General features: G+C 35.6%; 1 protein-coding gene across 1 annotated transcript in view; it reads right to left on the reverse strand.

The window, feature by feature from the left end:
- The window catches only part of CEP135 (centrosomal protein 135), a 45,147-nt gene that overhangs the window by 11,018 nt on the left and 16,001 nt on the right, over nt 1–18,128 (reverse strand). Inside the window, exons 10-21 of the mRNA XM_086746968.1 lie at nt 17,286–17,436; nt 16,235–16,428; nt 14,901–15,044; nt 13,361–13,438; nt 13,049–13,200; nt 9,487–9,602; nt 9,262–9,416; nt 8,740–8,795; nt 7,575–7,743; nt 3,801–3,911; nt 1,787–1,972; nt 633–842 (exon numbers count right to left, since the gene is read on the reverse strand). Of these exons, the coding sequence (XP_086603094.1) occupies nt 633–842; nt 1,787–1,972; nt 3,801–3,911; nt 7,575–7,743; nt 8,740–8,795; nt 9,262–9,416; nt 9,487–9,602; nt 13,049–13,200; nt 13,361–13,438; nt 14,901–15,044; nt 16,235–16,428; nt 17,286–17,436 (1,722 nt within the window). The remainder of the gene's footprint in view (nt 1–632; nt 843–1,786; nt 1,973–3,800; nt 3,912–7,574; nt 7,744–8,739; nt 8,796–9,261; nt 9,417–9,486; nt 9,603–13,048; nt 13,201–13,360; nt 13,439–14,900; nt 15,045–16,234; nt 16,429–17,285; nt 17,437–18,128) is intronic.

Consider the following 18,128-nt stretch of genomic DNA (forward strand, 5'->3'; position numbering starts at 1 on the left):
CACAATTAGCTTTTTGACTTTTGCTGAAAGTGTAGGAATGCTTGTTTTCCTCATCAGTTCTACGAATATAAACAAATTCAGTGGGGATAAGAACTACTGTTCTCAAGGTCTGGAATGCTACAGTAATAGAAAGCCTGACCAAGTCAAGGAAAGACACAACAATCAGCTGTAAAGAAAAAAGTTCAGAAATTATGGATATTTAAACTATTTAAAAATATTTAATCAACTTCAGCTGAATCTAAATTTCAATTTAATTGAAAAAATCCATTAGGGAAAAGTCTTTAATATCTAAATAAGAAAAGTACTATTCACTTTTTATAAAAAGTTGAAAATTTGAGTAAATTAAAAATGGTACATTAAACCAAATAAATATAATGTCTCTGTCGTATAGCAAAAACTACTGCTGCCACATTTTGTAGTGATGATGAATTAAAGAAACTACCTCTTTTTGTACAAAAAACACAGATACAGATCTGTATACTGCAAATTTATAACTTATATATAAATGCTAAACTAGTGATGTAAATGAACTTACCTTGCTCTCAGAAGTAATTAATTATTTTATCCAAAAATCATTAAAAGCAAAGGAAGATATTTTATTTTAGCAAATTAAATTTGCCGTTGCTGCTTACCCTTTCATAATCCATGCTTTTGGATGTCAGCTGTCGAGATAAAACTTCTTTGTTAGACTGAAGTTTCACAGAGAGTTCTCTCACAGAAGCCAGGTCCGCCAGTGCAGAAGCCTTATCCTGATTTTCACGTTTAAGATCCTCTTCCAATCTGGACATATTTTTTGTAATGGAGGAGATCTGAGATTCATACGCTTGATGTGCGATGATATGCTAAACAAAGACAAATATGGATATCCTTCAGTGTTAAATGTTGAATTAACAGTTCTCCGTTGGCTAACAAGGTTTTTTTAATACTTTATTTTCCCTTCAAAATTAACTTCCCTTATAAAATTAACTTTATATTACATTCCTTTCCTCTCCTCTTGCTAAATCACCGCTAAGAACAACAAACAAACCATCTCTGCAAATTTTAATCACCATCTTGAAAAACTATATAAGTACTAAGCAAGAGTGGAATGAGGCGGGATTCCAACTTCAGAAGAGAATTAAAAGCTTAAAACCCTCAAAATACAATCTATTTTTTTACTCAGCTTACAGTATTAAAGTCTCTAACTCTTTTTGGCTAATTAAAAGCATGAGACAAAATACAGTCAATCCACAACTATTACACTCTAAAACTTCCTTGACCTCCATGAAGCTATTGCTTCTAAAATACAAACCTTTTATTTTCTATGCTATTGGCCTAGGTTTCTGTATTATGGAATTCTGATTCCGGATTTGGGCTACTACCACTACCAGATTTTTACCTTCAAATAATTCATTCAAAGCTTCAAAGAAACGTAAGAAATAAGCTTGCAAAATACTCATAAAGCTAGTTGACTCATAAAGCTATATGCAAAATATTTTGAAGCAACTAAATGAGAAGTTCTTACAGAGACAATAACATGATAGCAACAATCACCCAACAGAAGAGATCTAAAAGTATTAAAATATATGCTCTGATTCTAATTTTGGGAAAGCAGGGAAAGGAGAAGAAAAGCATGTCTGACCAAAATCAGTTACTGTTTTAAAAACTCAGTGTCCACATTTGAAACATTCACGTATAAGAGTTATTTTCCATTAAAGCATTAAAAATAGTATGTTGACTTCATTAAAAAAAACCCCTTGAATGTATCCCACTTTCTTTGTCAGAATTTCATTGCACAAGTTATTACCCCTTGAATCTCTTTTTCCAGAAGTTCTACTCTCTCTCGAAGATGTCTCCGATCTGTATCTACAGAAAGGAGTTCAAGTCGTATTGAGCTGCTTTCTCCTTCAGCTTGATGAGCCTTCATTTCCCAGTCTTCAGCTTGCGTACGGAGCATTTGGAACCTCTCTAACAATTCTTGGTTTTCTTTTTCCTAGATGAAACAGTAAATCACTCTGCAATGATCAACATACCTTGAAGATATCTTCCCTGCCCTCCCCCAGAATAAAGTAGATCTTTCTCCATTTTCTTAATCCCACTGTCTGGCAATTACTAAAGGGCAACTAAAGGTCATCATCCCTTTTGCAAGTCCAAACAGTAAATACATAAAGTGATAGCATTCAGTTTTATTCAATAGAAGTATTTAAATTTAGCAGTTGTTAATGAGTTTCAAGGCTCCCAGGGGACGGGTTATTTCAGATCTCTGGACTGTCAAGGGCCACATTACTGAGATGTACTGATCCTAATCCAGCCCTTTCCAAGGAATTCCAGCAGGAGTCGCATTTTCAGCTCTTTTATTTGCTGCACTCTTACAAATATTTATATTACAGTAGTGCCTGAAAGACTGATAACCTATTTGGGCATATACACCTAAACAGACTTTCATAAAAGTACAAAACCGCAAGCTTTAGTGCTTACAAGTCAATGCAGTGATAGAACAAACGTTGCTTGTGAATTTTAATTTGGTCCATATTAAGTGCATATTATAAGGCAGGATTATTTTTCTTCTTTATTTAGCTCCATTCCCTTTGTCCCCTGTTCCTGAAATGCACAGCAGGATAAGCATGTTGCTAGTATGAATCAGATTTATCTAGTGAGGAAGGCTATTGTTTTTCAATTCCTTCTGCGTTTCCTGTAGAACTTGGAAGATGTAGACAGAATGAGTTGGGCCATTAGGAAACAGAAACTCATGATTAAGCAAGTGAATATTGTGCAGAAAAGTGAATCCTTGTCTCCACAGGCAACATCCAGATGTCATACCAGACAAATCCCTGAGCCCAACCTTTCATGACTGGTCACTGGTTGTATATTGTACAGCTTCTTGGTACCTGACTTGAATAACTGGACCCTCGTTTTACAAAGATATGGCTATATCTGTAGCTGAAGTGCTTTGGACATATGATATATTTTCAATTTTAAACATTCTCAAAAACTAAACTTCAAGTGTTTTAAATAGAGGGTTCTAAGCTAACACACTATTGACCTTGATTTTTTCTCTATGCTTCAGTTTCTACTTGTAAAAAGTGTTTTAGTTTACATACATTCATCTAGATATGCAAGTCAAAGTCAGATCAAAACTCATTCTTTTCTATTCAAAGTCACATAATAAATTCACCAGTTCATGTTGTCTTGACATACATTCTATTTGTTTTAAACTATTACAAGTTTTAATTCACACACGTCACACCTGAATTCAAGTATCAGGATAAAATACATTTAACAAGAGCACTGCTTTGTCAGTACAGCAAAAACTCTGAACAATTATCATTCATAGAGAAGACATTCCACTGTGCTATTTTTACACTTTCCTGCAGAATTACATATAAATTTTTTTCTTTTTAAAAAGTGTAAAATATTAAAAAACATAATTTAAGCGGCTCATTGCCTACAATCATGAACTAGTACCAGATATTTTACTAGGTGTCTTGTCAAAACTAAAAAGCAAAACAACATTCAAATATTATTTGTTTGTATTTCTCCAGTGTTATGGGTAGCTGAAACATAATCAATGAAATTGTGATGTGCCAGAATTTATCAGTACTTCAGATCTAATAAGCTTTTATATGAATCCCCACTAGTAGCTGGAAACGCTAGAGGAAAGAAAAGAAAAAAAAAAAGATAAAAGAAGGAAATGGGACAGGCAAGGAGAACAGGACCCAAACAATACATTTTTTTATTGTATCCTAATGAGAAAGCGTTATACTCGAAAACCAATGGATTTATTGAAAACAGTAACAACTGCCTACAGAGTATACTTTTACCTTTGAAGCCATCAAGGTCTCAAATCTGGACACTTTGGTTATATAATTATGGACTCTGGTTTTCATTTCTTCTTTTTCATGTATTACATCTTCAAGCTCAGTACTGATAGCCTAAAGAGATTACATAAAGGCAAGATAGTGCATCAGAGTAAATGAATCACTATATATTACTGTATCAGACTAAATCAAAGTAATTGCATATGCCCTAGATTTTATTCTATTCTACTTTTAAGTAATTTAGTCAAAGTCCTGTGGGATTTATAGGGTTCAGAAATATCCCCTGTTACCTTAGATACACAAAAGAGTTTTCCAGGCAGGAATAATCACAGAAAACAATGAATATCATACCAGTTCATAAAATCTGCAGCTTCCCTGATGATAAACCCTACTGATCTTTGGAAAATTCAACATATAGATGTTTGTGAGCTGGGATTTTTCTAGCCTTAAGATTCATGGTTTCTGAGTGAAGGAAAGTTTTGTGTCACTAGAAAGTCAACTTTATAACAAAAGAACAATTATTTTAAAGTACAATTGCAAGATAAAATAACTAAATTCATTATTACTATCATATTTAGACATTAAAAATGCACCATGGAATTTCTTTGAGATGTTGGAAGTGCTACCTCTGGCCTTCTGAGGTTCAGCTCTTACCTTTCTTTTAGTCCTCTAGCCCAGAGAGCTTTGGCAAATATATTCTTCCATCTCCACTATCAAATATGAGGGAAATAGAGGATATTGCCTTATTTCTTTCCCTTCTTCTTTTTGTGATATATTAATAGTCATTAACGGCAGCCTTTTTAACTGTGTGCTTTATTTAGCATATGTTGGTATCAGTCTGCTTGTCTCTGTGGCAGTCTTCCCGTGGAAAGCTTTAGCCATCACATTATGGTAATATTTAATATTTCATCTTATTAGATAGCTATGAATGCCGTCTCTAATTTCAATAATACACCCACTGTCCTGGTTCTGGCTAGGATAGAGTTAATATTCACCTGAGCTGGGTGGAGGACCAGAGCTGGTGGCCCCTATGGCTGGGGCACCCAACTGGGATAGTTAACTAATTAGCTAACAGCTGGGGTTAATTTACCCAAATTAGCCAAAGGGCTATTCCATCCCATCTGACATCATGCTCAGTATATAAGTGAGGAGGGTGCTGAGGGAAGTCTCCTGCTACTTAGAAGAAGGTAGGTGTGGAGATTTGTTGTAAGCCATTATACTATATTTGTTTTCCATTGCTATTTTGTTTTCTTCTGTTATTGCTGTTAAATTTATTTTTTGTTCCATTTCAACCCATGTATGTTTGGGTTTTTTGGGTTTTTTTTTTTTTTTTTTTGGTTTTTTTTTTTTTTTTTTTTTTACCAGTTCTTCCTTCTGTCCCACTGGAGGCGGGGGGGAGTGAGAGAGAGACTGTGTAGTCTAGTCCCGATCGGGGCTGAACTATGACACCCACATATCTATGTATTGTACCATAGGTTTTGCAAGAACTATTCAGGGTACTACATCACTTACAACATCTTGCTATATTGTACTTTCTAGCTTCAGAGTCAGACAGGTTGACAGAGGGGAACTGAAATAAAAGGTTTAGCTAACAAGGCCCTAATTATTTTTAGTGTTGGCATTTACAGTGAATTGAAACAAACATTTGTTTAACAGCATCAAAATTGTATGAGTCTCATGATGAGCTGCAATAGTTGTATTTGCTATACAAACTGAATGGGCAGTAATAAGTTGCACCAAGATTCTGAGTTAGCTCTTCAAATCATGTTTACCTACTCTCTACATACTCTTTCTAACGTTCAATAAAAAAAAAGTTATTTACCCTATAAAACACTAGACATTTTTGTTATATTTTTTCTGTATGCACATTCTACTGTACAGTGGCATCCACATCGTGTACTTGGAGCTGGGAGGCTTTTGGTGAGCAGTAACCAGCTGGTGCACAAAACCAACTCATTATTCCTCAAACTATGTGAGGGATTAACAAGCCTGAATACACTTCAGGCTCTGCAAGCCCTGGATCCCAGACGCAGGGAATTCCAGGTAAGAAGAGATGGAGAAATGATTATTTGGAAGAGTGCAAATGGACATATACTATACAAGTTCATTATGCGCTTGAAAGAACGAGCCTTACATGACAGTGGTTGGTTTAACTTGCAGACTCCTGGAGAACATTCTCAAGATGAAGTTGTCACAAGAAAAATCAAACAGTTTACTTCAGTGAGTCTCTCAAATATTTCTGTCTTGCAAAATTTTTATTTAACCTACATCATCAACTTGAGATAGCTCATCTTTCAATAAAGTAGTCAATGATAACTTACAGAAATAGGTAATTCCTCAAGGCATTCAAGATTTTATTTTAAACTTACGTCAGTTACGGAATCAAAGTTAAGTCATGCTTTCATAGCGTGTATTTTACAAGGAAATATATTCAGCTATCAGCAGCTGAGAGGAAGTGTATACCTCCCATCTGGAAAGGTGACCACAAATACATGAACCAACTCAGAGTCCACTGGGCAATCATAATTTGCTTCTCACCTGCTTTTTGGCCTAAAGCTACTGACAGGCTAGCTCTTAGCAAGAAGGTACATTATGACTCTAAAATACTAGAGAGTTAAGGAAAGATGAAGTCATATGAAACTAATACAAATAAAAATACGTAATATAAAACTCTGCAAGCAGTCAAGTACCTGAAAAGAATCTCCACAAAAAAAACCAAAACCCACACGCAAAAAAATGCTGCAATATACAGCTGAACTCTAAGATGCCATTTCACCATGACACCTACCTTACCAATGCAAAGACAATCCGATAAGAACATTTCTCCAGGGAAATAGATGGCACCTTTGAATTTACCATCTAAAAACCCCACACAACCTTGACACAATGGAGAGGGAACCCCTCCTGTTCCCAGCAATTGTGCATCCTTATCCATTCCTGAAATCAAGAAACAAATCTGCACTATTCAGGACCATCATACGTTTAAAATAAGTCTTCTTCAATCCCTCTATCTTGTAGCTTTTAAAATCTTTTATATTTTCTACCTCAACATCAACCTTTCCCAATTCATCGGGGAAAGCAAAGTTCCTATAGAGTAAAATAAGAATGGAAACTACCCTTGCCAGAACTGGAAATTAAAAACCTGCCAATACCTCTTTATAGACACAATTACCAAGGCTGTCAGAACATAAACATTAAAATTTACATTCAAAAACATTCTAATCACAAAATGTGGCATACCTCACTCAATACATCTAATGCTTCATGGAAACTAGACAGATGAAACTAATGAATAACTATGTGACAGAACAAATTCAGATGTGCTAGCAATCTCCTTCCCTTCCCTCTTGCTTTCATCTGACTAATAACCTAAAAACCTGCTTTTGTGCTTTCTTGCTTTCTCTCAATAATCCCTGTTCCACAGATAACAAATATCAACTTTTACCAATTAACTACCAACTACCAATTAACATAATTCATAATAATATAAACAACTGTGTCCTGCATTTATTTTATTAGATTCCTTTTTAATCTGGGGAAGGGTAACTGAACTGGAAAGCTTGTCTATTTCTCTCCCACTGTATCGAATACGCTTATAAAAGTATCTAAAGTAATTGCTTCTACAATTTCTTCAACTACATTTTTAATACCCTAGTGCTCAAGAAACATCAGTAATTAAAGATACCAAATCAAATCTGAGGATGTAGCAGTTTTGATATACCACTATACAGAATATACTATAGTTTAATACTTCAGTATTATGTACTGCCTTCATACCTGGTTTTCTCTGGCCATTGTAGCTAGGTCATCTTGCAATCGTCCATTTTCTTTCAGAGCCATTTCCTTCACTCTTTCTGCTTCTGCAAGCTCTACATGAGATGTATCAAGCTGGCGATGTAAGCAAGATATCTCACGGTCTCTGTTGCTCAGCATGTCCTTCATTTGGCTATTAAGCAAAAATCTTATTTAAACTGTACCTTCTTATACTATGCCACATACTGCTGAAAACTATCAGCTGTAGATTTTGTATATGCAAAAGCTTTTTTTTTTTTCTTAAATTCTTCCTTTCTGAAGGCTGACAACCTGAGGCTAAATATAAATATAAGCTAAGGATGCAAAATGTCGTTATGCACAAATAAAATGGAACTAATGTTCAACTTTGAAGATGTATCTGGTAAGATGTATCTTACTATGCAAACAGCAATTACAAATACTTACATTTATTGCATATTTTCTAAACCATAAAGGAAGAGGACAGCTTACATTTAAAAGACAACAATCAAAAGAGTAAGGAAGAGATCAAACAAAAAAAGTAGAACTATAAATATGTACAAATTTAAGTAAACTTTTGCATTGGTTTTTTTTTGCCACAGATATTTCATGCACCACTGTACCAAATATTCAGTTACACTGGTCTCCAGATGTTTAACTACGGGTGTTTAAGTATTTTCTTCTAAAAAGCTATAGTTTTGAAAGTCATGTTTAAAAAGAGGCAGGAAAGAAAAATGAAGCCTAGCTAAAAACTAATAAATACATCTTAATTAAGACTGTAGTAGCTTAAGCTGGAAGACTTAACTTACCAATAACTAAGAGTTCAGTTCTAAGTTATCTGGGTCAATCTAATAAAATCTAGTGCAGTACTTAGAATACTAAAAAGCTACTTCTTAACTGGGAATTAAGAAATGTTATCAATTTAGGAAAATAAATATACACAAACAATTGTTAATAGCTGTCTTAAGGGTATCTCAGAAGCCTGCAAAAAAATGAACAGGAAGTCTCTACAAAAGTTGTGTCCATCTTGCTCAGCACAGTACAACCCTTTACTTGACTTCAACAGAATTAACATCATTTCACCAAAATAAGTAAAATAGCTATCTACTTTCACTTTAAAACCACTAGATAAAATAAAACCACTGAAAAAGGCATTCTAGTCTTTACTTACTCTGTTGAGGACTCCAGCTCAGATAGAGTTAGACGTAAATGAGTAATTGTTTTTTCCTATGAAAATAAAAGCAAAAGTTGTATTTGGTAGTATTATATTGCAACATAACAGGATACTTCAGATTAAAGAATTTTACATTTAAACCTTTATTTTAACCTTTCACCAATAAGTGACTGCATCTTTGCACATTCAAAGTTCCAAGCTTTTTTTCTTTACAGAGAAAGGATGGAAGTCAGGTATAGATTCTGTCATCTCGGGCTAGAACCTTGTATCTCAATATATACCTCCAAGTGCAAAATGCAAAAAAATAAATTTTTATTTCCTTGAAGTGTTTAGGGAATACACTAACAATCCTAATTCAAATGCTACTGAGTTGCCAAATGACTCTTTATATTGACTAAATCCAATGTGATGCCTAGAGCTCTGCGCAGGCTTTGCCATCAAGGCAAGATGTCTCCCTAAAATTCAGCTGTGTTAAAAATCTCCAGAGGGACTACAAAGTAATACTTTTACTGCACATACCTTGTTAGCTAAGTTGTCATCTAAGCATGCAATTCTTTCTGTTTTTTCATCTACGGTTTCTTGAAGACTGTCCTTTTCTTTGTCCAAAACAGTAATAGTACTTCTAAGCACATTCATTGCTTCATCCTGTGAAGTGCTCTTCTGGTTTAACCTGTCTATAAATAAAAGAATAAGTACTGTCTATTTTAAAAACAGGAAATAAGCATAAAAGTAACTAGGGGTTACCTATTTTCTCCTCTAGCTTTACAATTTCTTCTTGAGCTGCTTGCAGTTCATTCTTTTTGAGGGACAAGCGGTGCTGTAAATCTTCAACAGACATCTGGAGCTGGTCATTTAAGAGCCTGAAAAATCATTATACAGTTGAAAGAAGTTTGGGAACTCTAATTTGGAGTCATCAACTTACGGCTCTGAAGCTGCTTGAAGTACGGGAACAGTTCCAGTGTAACCTCAGGATAGGGTTGTGTCATACTAACCAGCAGCACGGGGCTGTGTCATACTAACCAGTCCTCTCCCTCCTCTTTGGGAGAGAGAGGACTATTAAGGATTGCTGGGGCCAACAACACTTGGTTGCTCTGGACCCCTGCAGCAAGTCCACCTCAATGCCATTCCAAAATGGAGCAACGGAACCTTGGTTGAACCACCACGATAATCTGAAACATTCACTTCCTCTGATTTCTGTCACTCTTCATCATGTAATTCTTGTTACTTATGTATTTTGACTCTGCTTTGTAAAGATTTTGCTTTGTAGCCCATAGCAGTGATTATCAGTCACAATACATTTTAAGAAGCAACCAAAACGACAGATACAGTTTTGAGTCTACTTTTAAGAAATACAGAACTTAAAAGATATATGAGACCATCTACCTACATAGTTGTTTTTCTTAGCAAAAAATATTAGAGTAACCTAGGAAAAAATGCAATACGAAACTCCAAAGTAATTAAATGATTATTTACAAAACGGGTCAAGAAGTAAAAATCCCTCTGAAATGGGATCCCACAAAAGCTAGAGTAGCTTTTCATTTTTAATAAACACACCAATCTGGAATGCAACATGTCTGCAGAGAAAGATTGTTCTCACTCAATTTAGAGTGAAGCTTTAGAGGGAAACAAAAAAAAGGGGGCCCCAAATACAACTGTAACAAATTGCCACCATGCACAAAATAGAATCAAATGCTGAAATGACTGTAGCCCTACTCCTTATCTCCTCCTCCTTTTAATAGTATCAATGCTTTCCACTAAAACTATAAGGAATCTAACAAGGTATTTCACTTTTATGAATGATGTCACAATTCTACCAACAAATGCTTTAACTGTTTTGCTAACAGTTTTGCTAGCCTTCTTTGTGCCATTGGGAGCATTAGATGAACTCCAAGGCCTGCTTCTCAGCTTCAGTTCTTCACAGTTATCCACCCCACTATTGTACTGTTATACAGTACAGTATAGTACTGTTCAAGTGGGAAGTGGTGAGTCAAAGACCTCAGTTTCCCTAGTAAAACATCCAAAGGATCTCATCTACAGCATAACTTATCTTACAGTGATTTCCTATATCAAAGGCTCTCTAAATACCTAAACCAAATACCAGATTTCCGAATTTCTGTCCAAATTTATTGATAGAACCATTTAGGTTGGAAAAGACCTTTAAAGATCATCAAGTCCAACCTTTAACTTCACTGCCAAGTCCACCACTAAAACATGCCCTTCAGCACCACATTTACGCATTTCTTAAATACCTCCAGGGATGGTGACTCAACCACTTCCTGGGCAGCCTGTTCCACTGCTCCTTAACCCTTTCTGTGAAGAAATTTTTCCTAATATCCAATCTAAACCTCCTCTGCAGCAACTTGAGGCCATTTGCCCTCATCCTATCACTTGTTACCTAGAAAAAGAGACCAACACTCACCTCGCTACAACCTTCTTTCAGGTAGTTGTAGAGAGCGATGAGGTCTCCCCTCAGCCTCTTTTTCTCCAGGTTAAACAATCTCAGTTCCCTCAGCTGCTCTTCATAAGACTTGTGCTCCAGACCCTTCACCAGCTTCGTTGCTCTTCTTTGGACATGCTCCAGCACCTCAATGTCTTTCTTGTAGGAAGGGGCCCAAAACTGAACACTGTGTTCAAGGTGCGGCCTCACCAGTGCTAAGTCCAGGGGGATAATCCCTTCCCTAGTCCTGCTGGCTACACTATTTCTAATGCCCCCTTGGTCACCTGGGCACAGTGTCGGCTCATATTTAGCTGTCGGTCAACCAACACCTCCAGGTCTTTTTCTGCCAAGCAGCTTTCCAGCCATGCTTCTCCCAACCCTGTAGTGTTGCATGGGGTTGTTGTGACCTAAGTGCAGGACCCAACACTTAGCCTTGTTGAATCTCACACAATTGGCCTTGGCCCATCGATCCAGCCTGTCCAGATCCCTCTGCAGAGCCCTCCTACCCTCAAAGAGATCAACAATCTTGCCCAACTTGCTGTCATCTGCAAACTTACTGAGTGTGCACTCAATCCCCTCATCCAGATCATTGATAAAGATATTAAACAGAAGTGGCCCCAATACAGCCCTGGGGAACACCACTTGTGGCTGGCTGCCAAGTGGATTTAACTCCATTCACTACCAGTCTTTGGGCCCAGCCATCCAGCCAGTTTTTCACACAGCAAAGAATACACCCATCCAGGCCATGAGCAGCCAGTTACTCTAGGAGAATGCTGTGGGAAACAGTGTCAAAGGCTTTAGTGAAATCCAGGTAGACAACATTCACAGCCTTTCCTTCACTCACTAAGCAGGTCACCTTGTCATAGAAGGACATCAGGTTGGTCAAGCAGGACTTGCCTTTCATAAACCCATGCTGACTGGGCCTGATCACCCGGTTGTCCTGTATGTGCCGCGTGATAGCACTCAAGATGATCTGCTCCATAACCTTCCCTGGCACTGAGGTCAGAGTGACAGGCCTGTAGTTCCCCAGATCCTTCTTCCGGCCCTTCTTGTAGATGATTGTCACATTTGCTAATATTCTTATTTCTTCTTTCTCTAAGGCTGCTTCCATTGCGTTTAGATACCTGATGGGAGCTCTTTTCTAAAACAACTTGAAAAGAGCGCAGCAATGATCTTGCAAGTTTAAATAGGCCTTAAAAATACATGGTTATACTTGATCCTCCAGTTCTGAAGAAGTAGGTCAAATCTCCAGACTGTGTCTATGGATCATAAGATGTCAACTCTCAAAACTGTAGAATGTGTATGATAGTATTAGCATATGAAAGAGAGTGACGCAAGAAAAAACAGCTCAAGTCAAACACCATTACAGAATGACTCTTCATGAACCACTCAGTTGTGGAATATCAATGCCTAATGCTTGGCATAAAATTTTCAGTATTACTGAAAACTCTGTATAAACGGCACAATTTGGCCCTACTACTGCAGTTTGCAAAGGTATCTGTCTTCTGTTTAACAAACAGCATTTGGAAGTCCTTTTAGAAATTTTCTGTTCTGCTACATGCACAAGCAGAGAACATGGTTGTTAGAGGAAACAGTTCCAGAAGGAGGAGAAAATTTTCATTTACAGTTAGCCATAAAAATTATCAGTATATGTGGTCATCAACTAAGTCCAGGAGGACCTTGCTCTGAAAAGACCCCACAGCACTTTCCTTACTCATATTTACTTTTCCTTAAGATCAAAAGAGTACCAAGTGATTTTGAAAATATTTTATGATCTTTCCCAAGAACTCAACTCTGTTATATGGTCATAGAATAAACAAAATTATGATAGCATCTGTGAAAGACCACCACATTTTGTATTAGACTTACTGAAGTGAACAAATCTCAGCTTTAAATTGAGAGGAATCATCAGATGTCTGGGCAAGTTTGCTGGACTTCAATTTTAATTCATTTTCCAAAGAGCTTATTCTTTCTTTCAGGACAGAGACTGTAGCCTTTAGTTCACACCTTTCCATCTCAAGCTGCAGTTTAAAAAAAAAATAACCAAACATGTTATTGTTCTAGAAAGCTATCACAACTTGTTTTTTAAATAAAGTTGAAAACAGCTAACAAAATTAATTGCTTAAAAAGTCTATCATATTGTAGAAGTTATAAAAGCTTACTTGCTAAAAATGTACTTACTCCTTGAATATTATTCTCCAGTTCTGAAATATCACACTGCATCTTTGATTTTTCAAGGTTAGCTGCTTCTTGCTGAATCTGAGATAAAAATACAGAATTACACATAATAATATACAGATTTTTAGATTTAACCATAGAAATTTAGGTTTAATGTTTAAGTAAACATTGCTCTACATTATTATATAAATAACCAAATGCAAAGTTCTCTCTCTAAAACTACAGAGCATTAGCTGAAAATACACCACTGCAGTTCAATATAACATCACTGAGTTTGGTTTTGGTTCATTTGTTTGTTTTAAAGGAAAAGTAGATTTATATTTGGTCCCAATCAAATTCATGTGTATGAGTTGTTGTAAAAAGATTACCGAGCTACAGGGCAATATGAAAGGCTGCAAGCATATATAGCTTAGTGTCTTAAACTGTTTGAAATTAATTTATGAAATTATCATTAATATGAAATATAAGACAGATTACAAAGCAAACTGGTCTATTTCCAAGCCTCTGAATAATTTTTTTAAAAAATTATTTGTCTGTTCTCTGACTTTTGTGTGTAAACGCAGAAAAATTATTAAACAAACTCTCAAACTTCCTAGAAACACCTGAGATAAGTGATTTTGTGCAGATATTTCAAAGTGGCACACATACAAAATGTTGGTAGTCACCTACAAGAGGAAACGACGGAGCTGGAAGCACGTCTCTTCCACAGCATTAAGCACAAAGGTCAGAGTTATTTGCACTGCATTTAGATACACTACAGTTCTCTATTTTTGTGGTAGTAAATCTAACTATGGAAGCATTCATTGTACAGTCACTCTTGACATATGTTGTCTTTGGATCAGTTCATTAATATGATTTTAAATTTCTGAATTTTCATGAGATTTTAAAAACCTATATATATTATATTAATGACCCAATAAAGAAATCAGGGAAACCTACTTGAAATTATAGGGCCTTGACTACAGCCACATAAGACATGAATGCACATTAATACCAGACATCAAAAGGTTAGAGTAACAGGAAAATTATTGCATTAACAAATACTTTTATAAAGGTTAAAAATAATGAAACTTGGATTGCTATGAATTATGTTTCATGGTTCAGTTATATGTCATTTAAAATATACTCTGCTACAAAATGCAACAATGACTAAAGATTAGTTAATACGAAGAAGTCCATAAAGCCCACAGTTTGTGGGATAAGAACCATATGTGATACACAAGCATCTTCAAAGTAGTGCATACAAGCAGAAATCATCTTCTGTGGTTAGGGCTTCATATCTAGGTTCTTCACACAAGGTGATGACATGCTTGCCCTCAGACAATTAAAGCATGCTCCTCTCCCCTTATCCCAGCCTAGGAACTGAGTTTACAAGGAGAATTCAGACAATTCATTGAGCTCTCTCAGGTGAGTTTGAAATCAGATAAGTTCAAAAGTTACTGAAAAGGGGAACTGACAGAAAGCCAGACACAAACACAGGATCACTGGATAAGCCTTCCCTATATGCCACCCCACTGTAAGCAGTGAAGCTATAAAAGCTTACCTTTAATTTTTCTCCAAGACTTTCTTTTTCTGCCATTAGTCTTCTAAAGTCAGTTAGTACAATGTCTCTTTCTTCTTCCATGTGACTTTGAGCAACTAAACTGTGTTTTGCTTCTCTTCTCATCCTGTTTAGTTCACCCTGAGACTTTAAAAGATTATTGTTTGTTAGCATATGTGGACTGCAATTAATAGAGTGTATACACTAACCAAAAAGAAAGTTTCAATGCTGTTATTACAATAGAAGTGCTATTATAGTCTTATTTTTCCCTAGATAACTAAAATATATTCCGTAAATCATGCAGTGGCATGATAACTTATGGTGCCAACATACTCATCATCCCTTTCCTGTTCCGAGTGTAGCCTAACTTCATTCTGTTTTCGTACCAGTTTACTAATACTTCTTCCTTGCTTTCTAGCCTGTGTCCTTACCCAACTTTCTCATGCATTCTATTGATTCTTTTTTCTGATCTAATTTCCAAATGCCAGTACAGTAAGTTATAATGGCTTTGAAGTTAATACACTAACTTTATAATACATAATTTTATTAATAAGAAATAAATATAGGTATCTATTTTATTATTCTTGTTTGTATTCTAGTAGGTCTAAGCTCCTCAACTTCTATAATAGAGAGAAGTTTTTCATTTTAAATAAGCAACAGTACAACAAGTGTTAATCTGTTACTTCAATGGCAATTAAAACAATCTCTTCTCACCTGCTCATAAAAAGCATTTAATTTATCTATCTCTGCAGTCAATAATTTAACACTGGATTGAATTTCTATAATGTGTTTTCCAAATTTGTCTAACATGGACAGTGGCTCATCTATTTATCTGGTGACCAGTCTAAGATTTTCACTCTGCAAAGTGATTAGCAAAATCTATATTCAAATACACTAATTAAAATATTTGGATAATTAATACACAAAAGAACAAACTCGCACTGTTAGTAATATACGACAAATATATACATAATAAGAAAAAGCCTAGCATTGGTGGTATAATTTAAACAATAAGTACTAACTGTTAAGGAGAAAATGCAAAGCAGCTAACCATAAGATTTCAATCTTTTTCTGTTTATCTTTATCATCTAGTTCTATTTGTTTCAAACAAACTGATCAATAATTAATCAATACAGTACTGTAAAATATGAATAGGAAAATAAAATGGAAATTCACCGGAGTTTTTCTCAGTGAATTTTTAATGTTAAAAATGTAATTTAAAAAACTACTACAGTCATTTATTTCTACAAAATTTGAAAATATATTTAATAGCTCCTTAAGTGGTTCGATAATATTTCCATTATTCTTTCAGCTTGTCTTCACAGTGGGAACTTTACCTTCTCTGGAGTCCTACGGCTTGGGCTAGGCCTTCGTTTTATCATTTTCTGAAGATATTCTAATTCTTGCTTATAATAATCTCTGTCTCCTTCTAAAGTCTTTACAAACGCATCTAGACGAGATGGAGATTTGTCTCCTAGGGCTATACCATATTCTAATCTCATTCTTTCTATTTCTAGGACAAGTTCTCGTTCTGCAGAAAAAGAAATAAAAACAACTGTATAGGAACCTAATGAATTTCCACAAAAACATTTGCATTTGGGATGGACTAACTCCTAGTAACCCTCTGGGCAGCAAGTCTGCCAAAAAGGATGTAGAAATCCTGGTTGACAGTAGGCTAAACATAAGTCAGTAGTGCTTTGGAAGCGTTAGAAGCCTAACAGCATAATGGGCTGTATCAACGAAGACACAGATTAAGGGATGCAATTATTCCCCTTTACTTAGCACTCATTAGATCATATTTACAACACTGTGTTCAGTTTTGTCCCCCCTAGTACAAGAAACATGTTGATAAACTTGACTGAGTCCAGGGGAGGCCCTCCAAGCTGGTCAGGGAGCAGAATACTTGCCCTGTGGGGAATGGCTGAGGGTTCAGCCTGGAGAAGAGCTGAGGACCCAAGAGCAGCCTGACAATACCCAGAGGGATTATAGATAAGAGGGAGTCCGTTTCTTCATAGAGGTGCACAGGAGGTAAAAAAGGAACAATGGTGGTTAATTGCTACAGGCAATACAAGGAAAATATTTTTTACTCTGAGGATAAACAAATATTGGAATGGGTTGCCTAAAGAGGACTAGTATTAGTACTACCAGTATTAGTATTAGGATGTCCTGTGGGATCACAGTTAAAAAGATCAACTTTCAGTTCTCACATACAGAATAAAAACGTGTTTCCATGACAAAAGTTTTCACTTCAATTCTGACTAAAGACTTCTTTTCAGTTGACATATATCAAGTCTTTTAGTATTGTTAACTGTATCTTAGCTACATAAGGTCTTCTATTTCAAAAATTACAGGAAGATAATTTACAGGAATCTACATTTGGTGATTTACCATTTCTTTCCAAGTTCTCTGTTTTTAATGTCAGCCTTTGTTTCTCTTGCTCAAGCTGGTTTAATAACAGTTCAAGATTCTCTTTATCATCTGCTTTTCCAAAGAGTTCTGCACTCAGTCTCTCGTTCTCCTTACGACATGAGCACAACTCCTGAAGTAACAAGTATTATTACAAAAATTAGAAGTGCCAACAGAGACGTTTGGAAAAAATTATTTAACATTTTGTTAAACTTCTAATATTCAACACTGTTAACTCCTCTTTAACCTGGATGTTCTATGCTTTAACATTTGTTAAAGGCCATCATCGTTTTTATACTACTTTTTGTTACATCAAAGTAAGCATTACTTTTGACATGGCTTGCAGACAGTAGCAAAACAAGCAAGATGAACTCTTGTTTAATTCAAGACACCAAACCACAAGGATAGTGGGATACAAACATGGAAAAAAAGTAATAACAAAAGCAAGAAATAATTTCAATGGCATTTAGTAACACTGTTGGTGTTAAAGTACATTACAATATGGCATCACAGTTAACCCAATCCTGCAGCTAATCAAATGCTATTTGGCATGTCTTTCCTATAATCTGGCGCCCTGAAAATTAAATATTTTTGTATTTTCAAGTTCACTAGAAATACTAAAACAAAACACTGCACTCAACTAATACACAACTTGCTATATGCTGGAAAGAGTTTCATCTTCAAGGAATTGGTAATTCTGATGTTTTTCATCTGGGCTACTATGCTTCATTTCTGAGTGAGCAAATATTGTGTAATTATTCACATGCTCATTAAGAGACAAAGTAATTTCTAAATGAAGAAAATCCTCTACGATGTCATAACTCA

The sequence above is a fragment of the Chlamydotis macqueenii genome, chromosome 4 (genome assembly GCF_036417535.1).
Source record: "Chlamydotis macqueenii isolate bChlMac1 chromosome 4, bChlMac1.mat, whole genome shotgun sequence".
NCBI lineage: Eukaryota > Metazoa > Chordata > Aves > Otidiformes > Otididae > Chlamydotis > Chlamydotis macqueenii.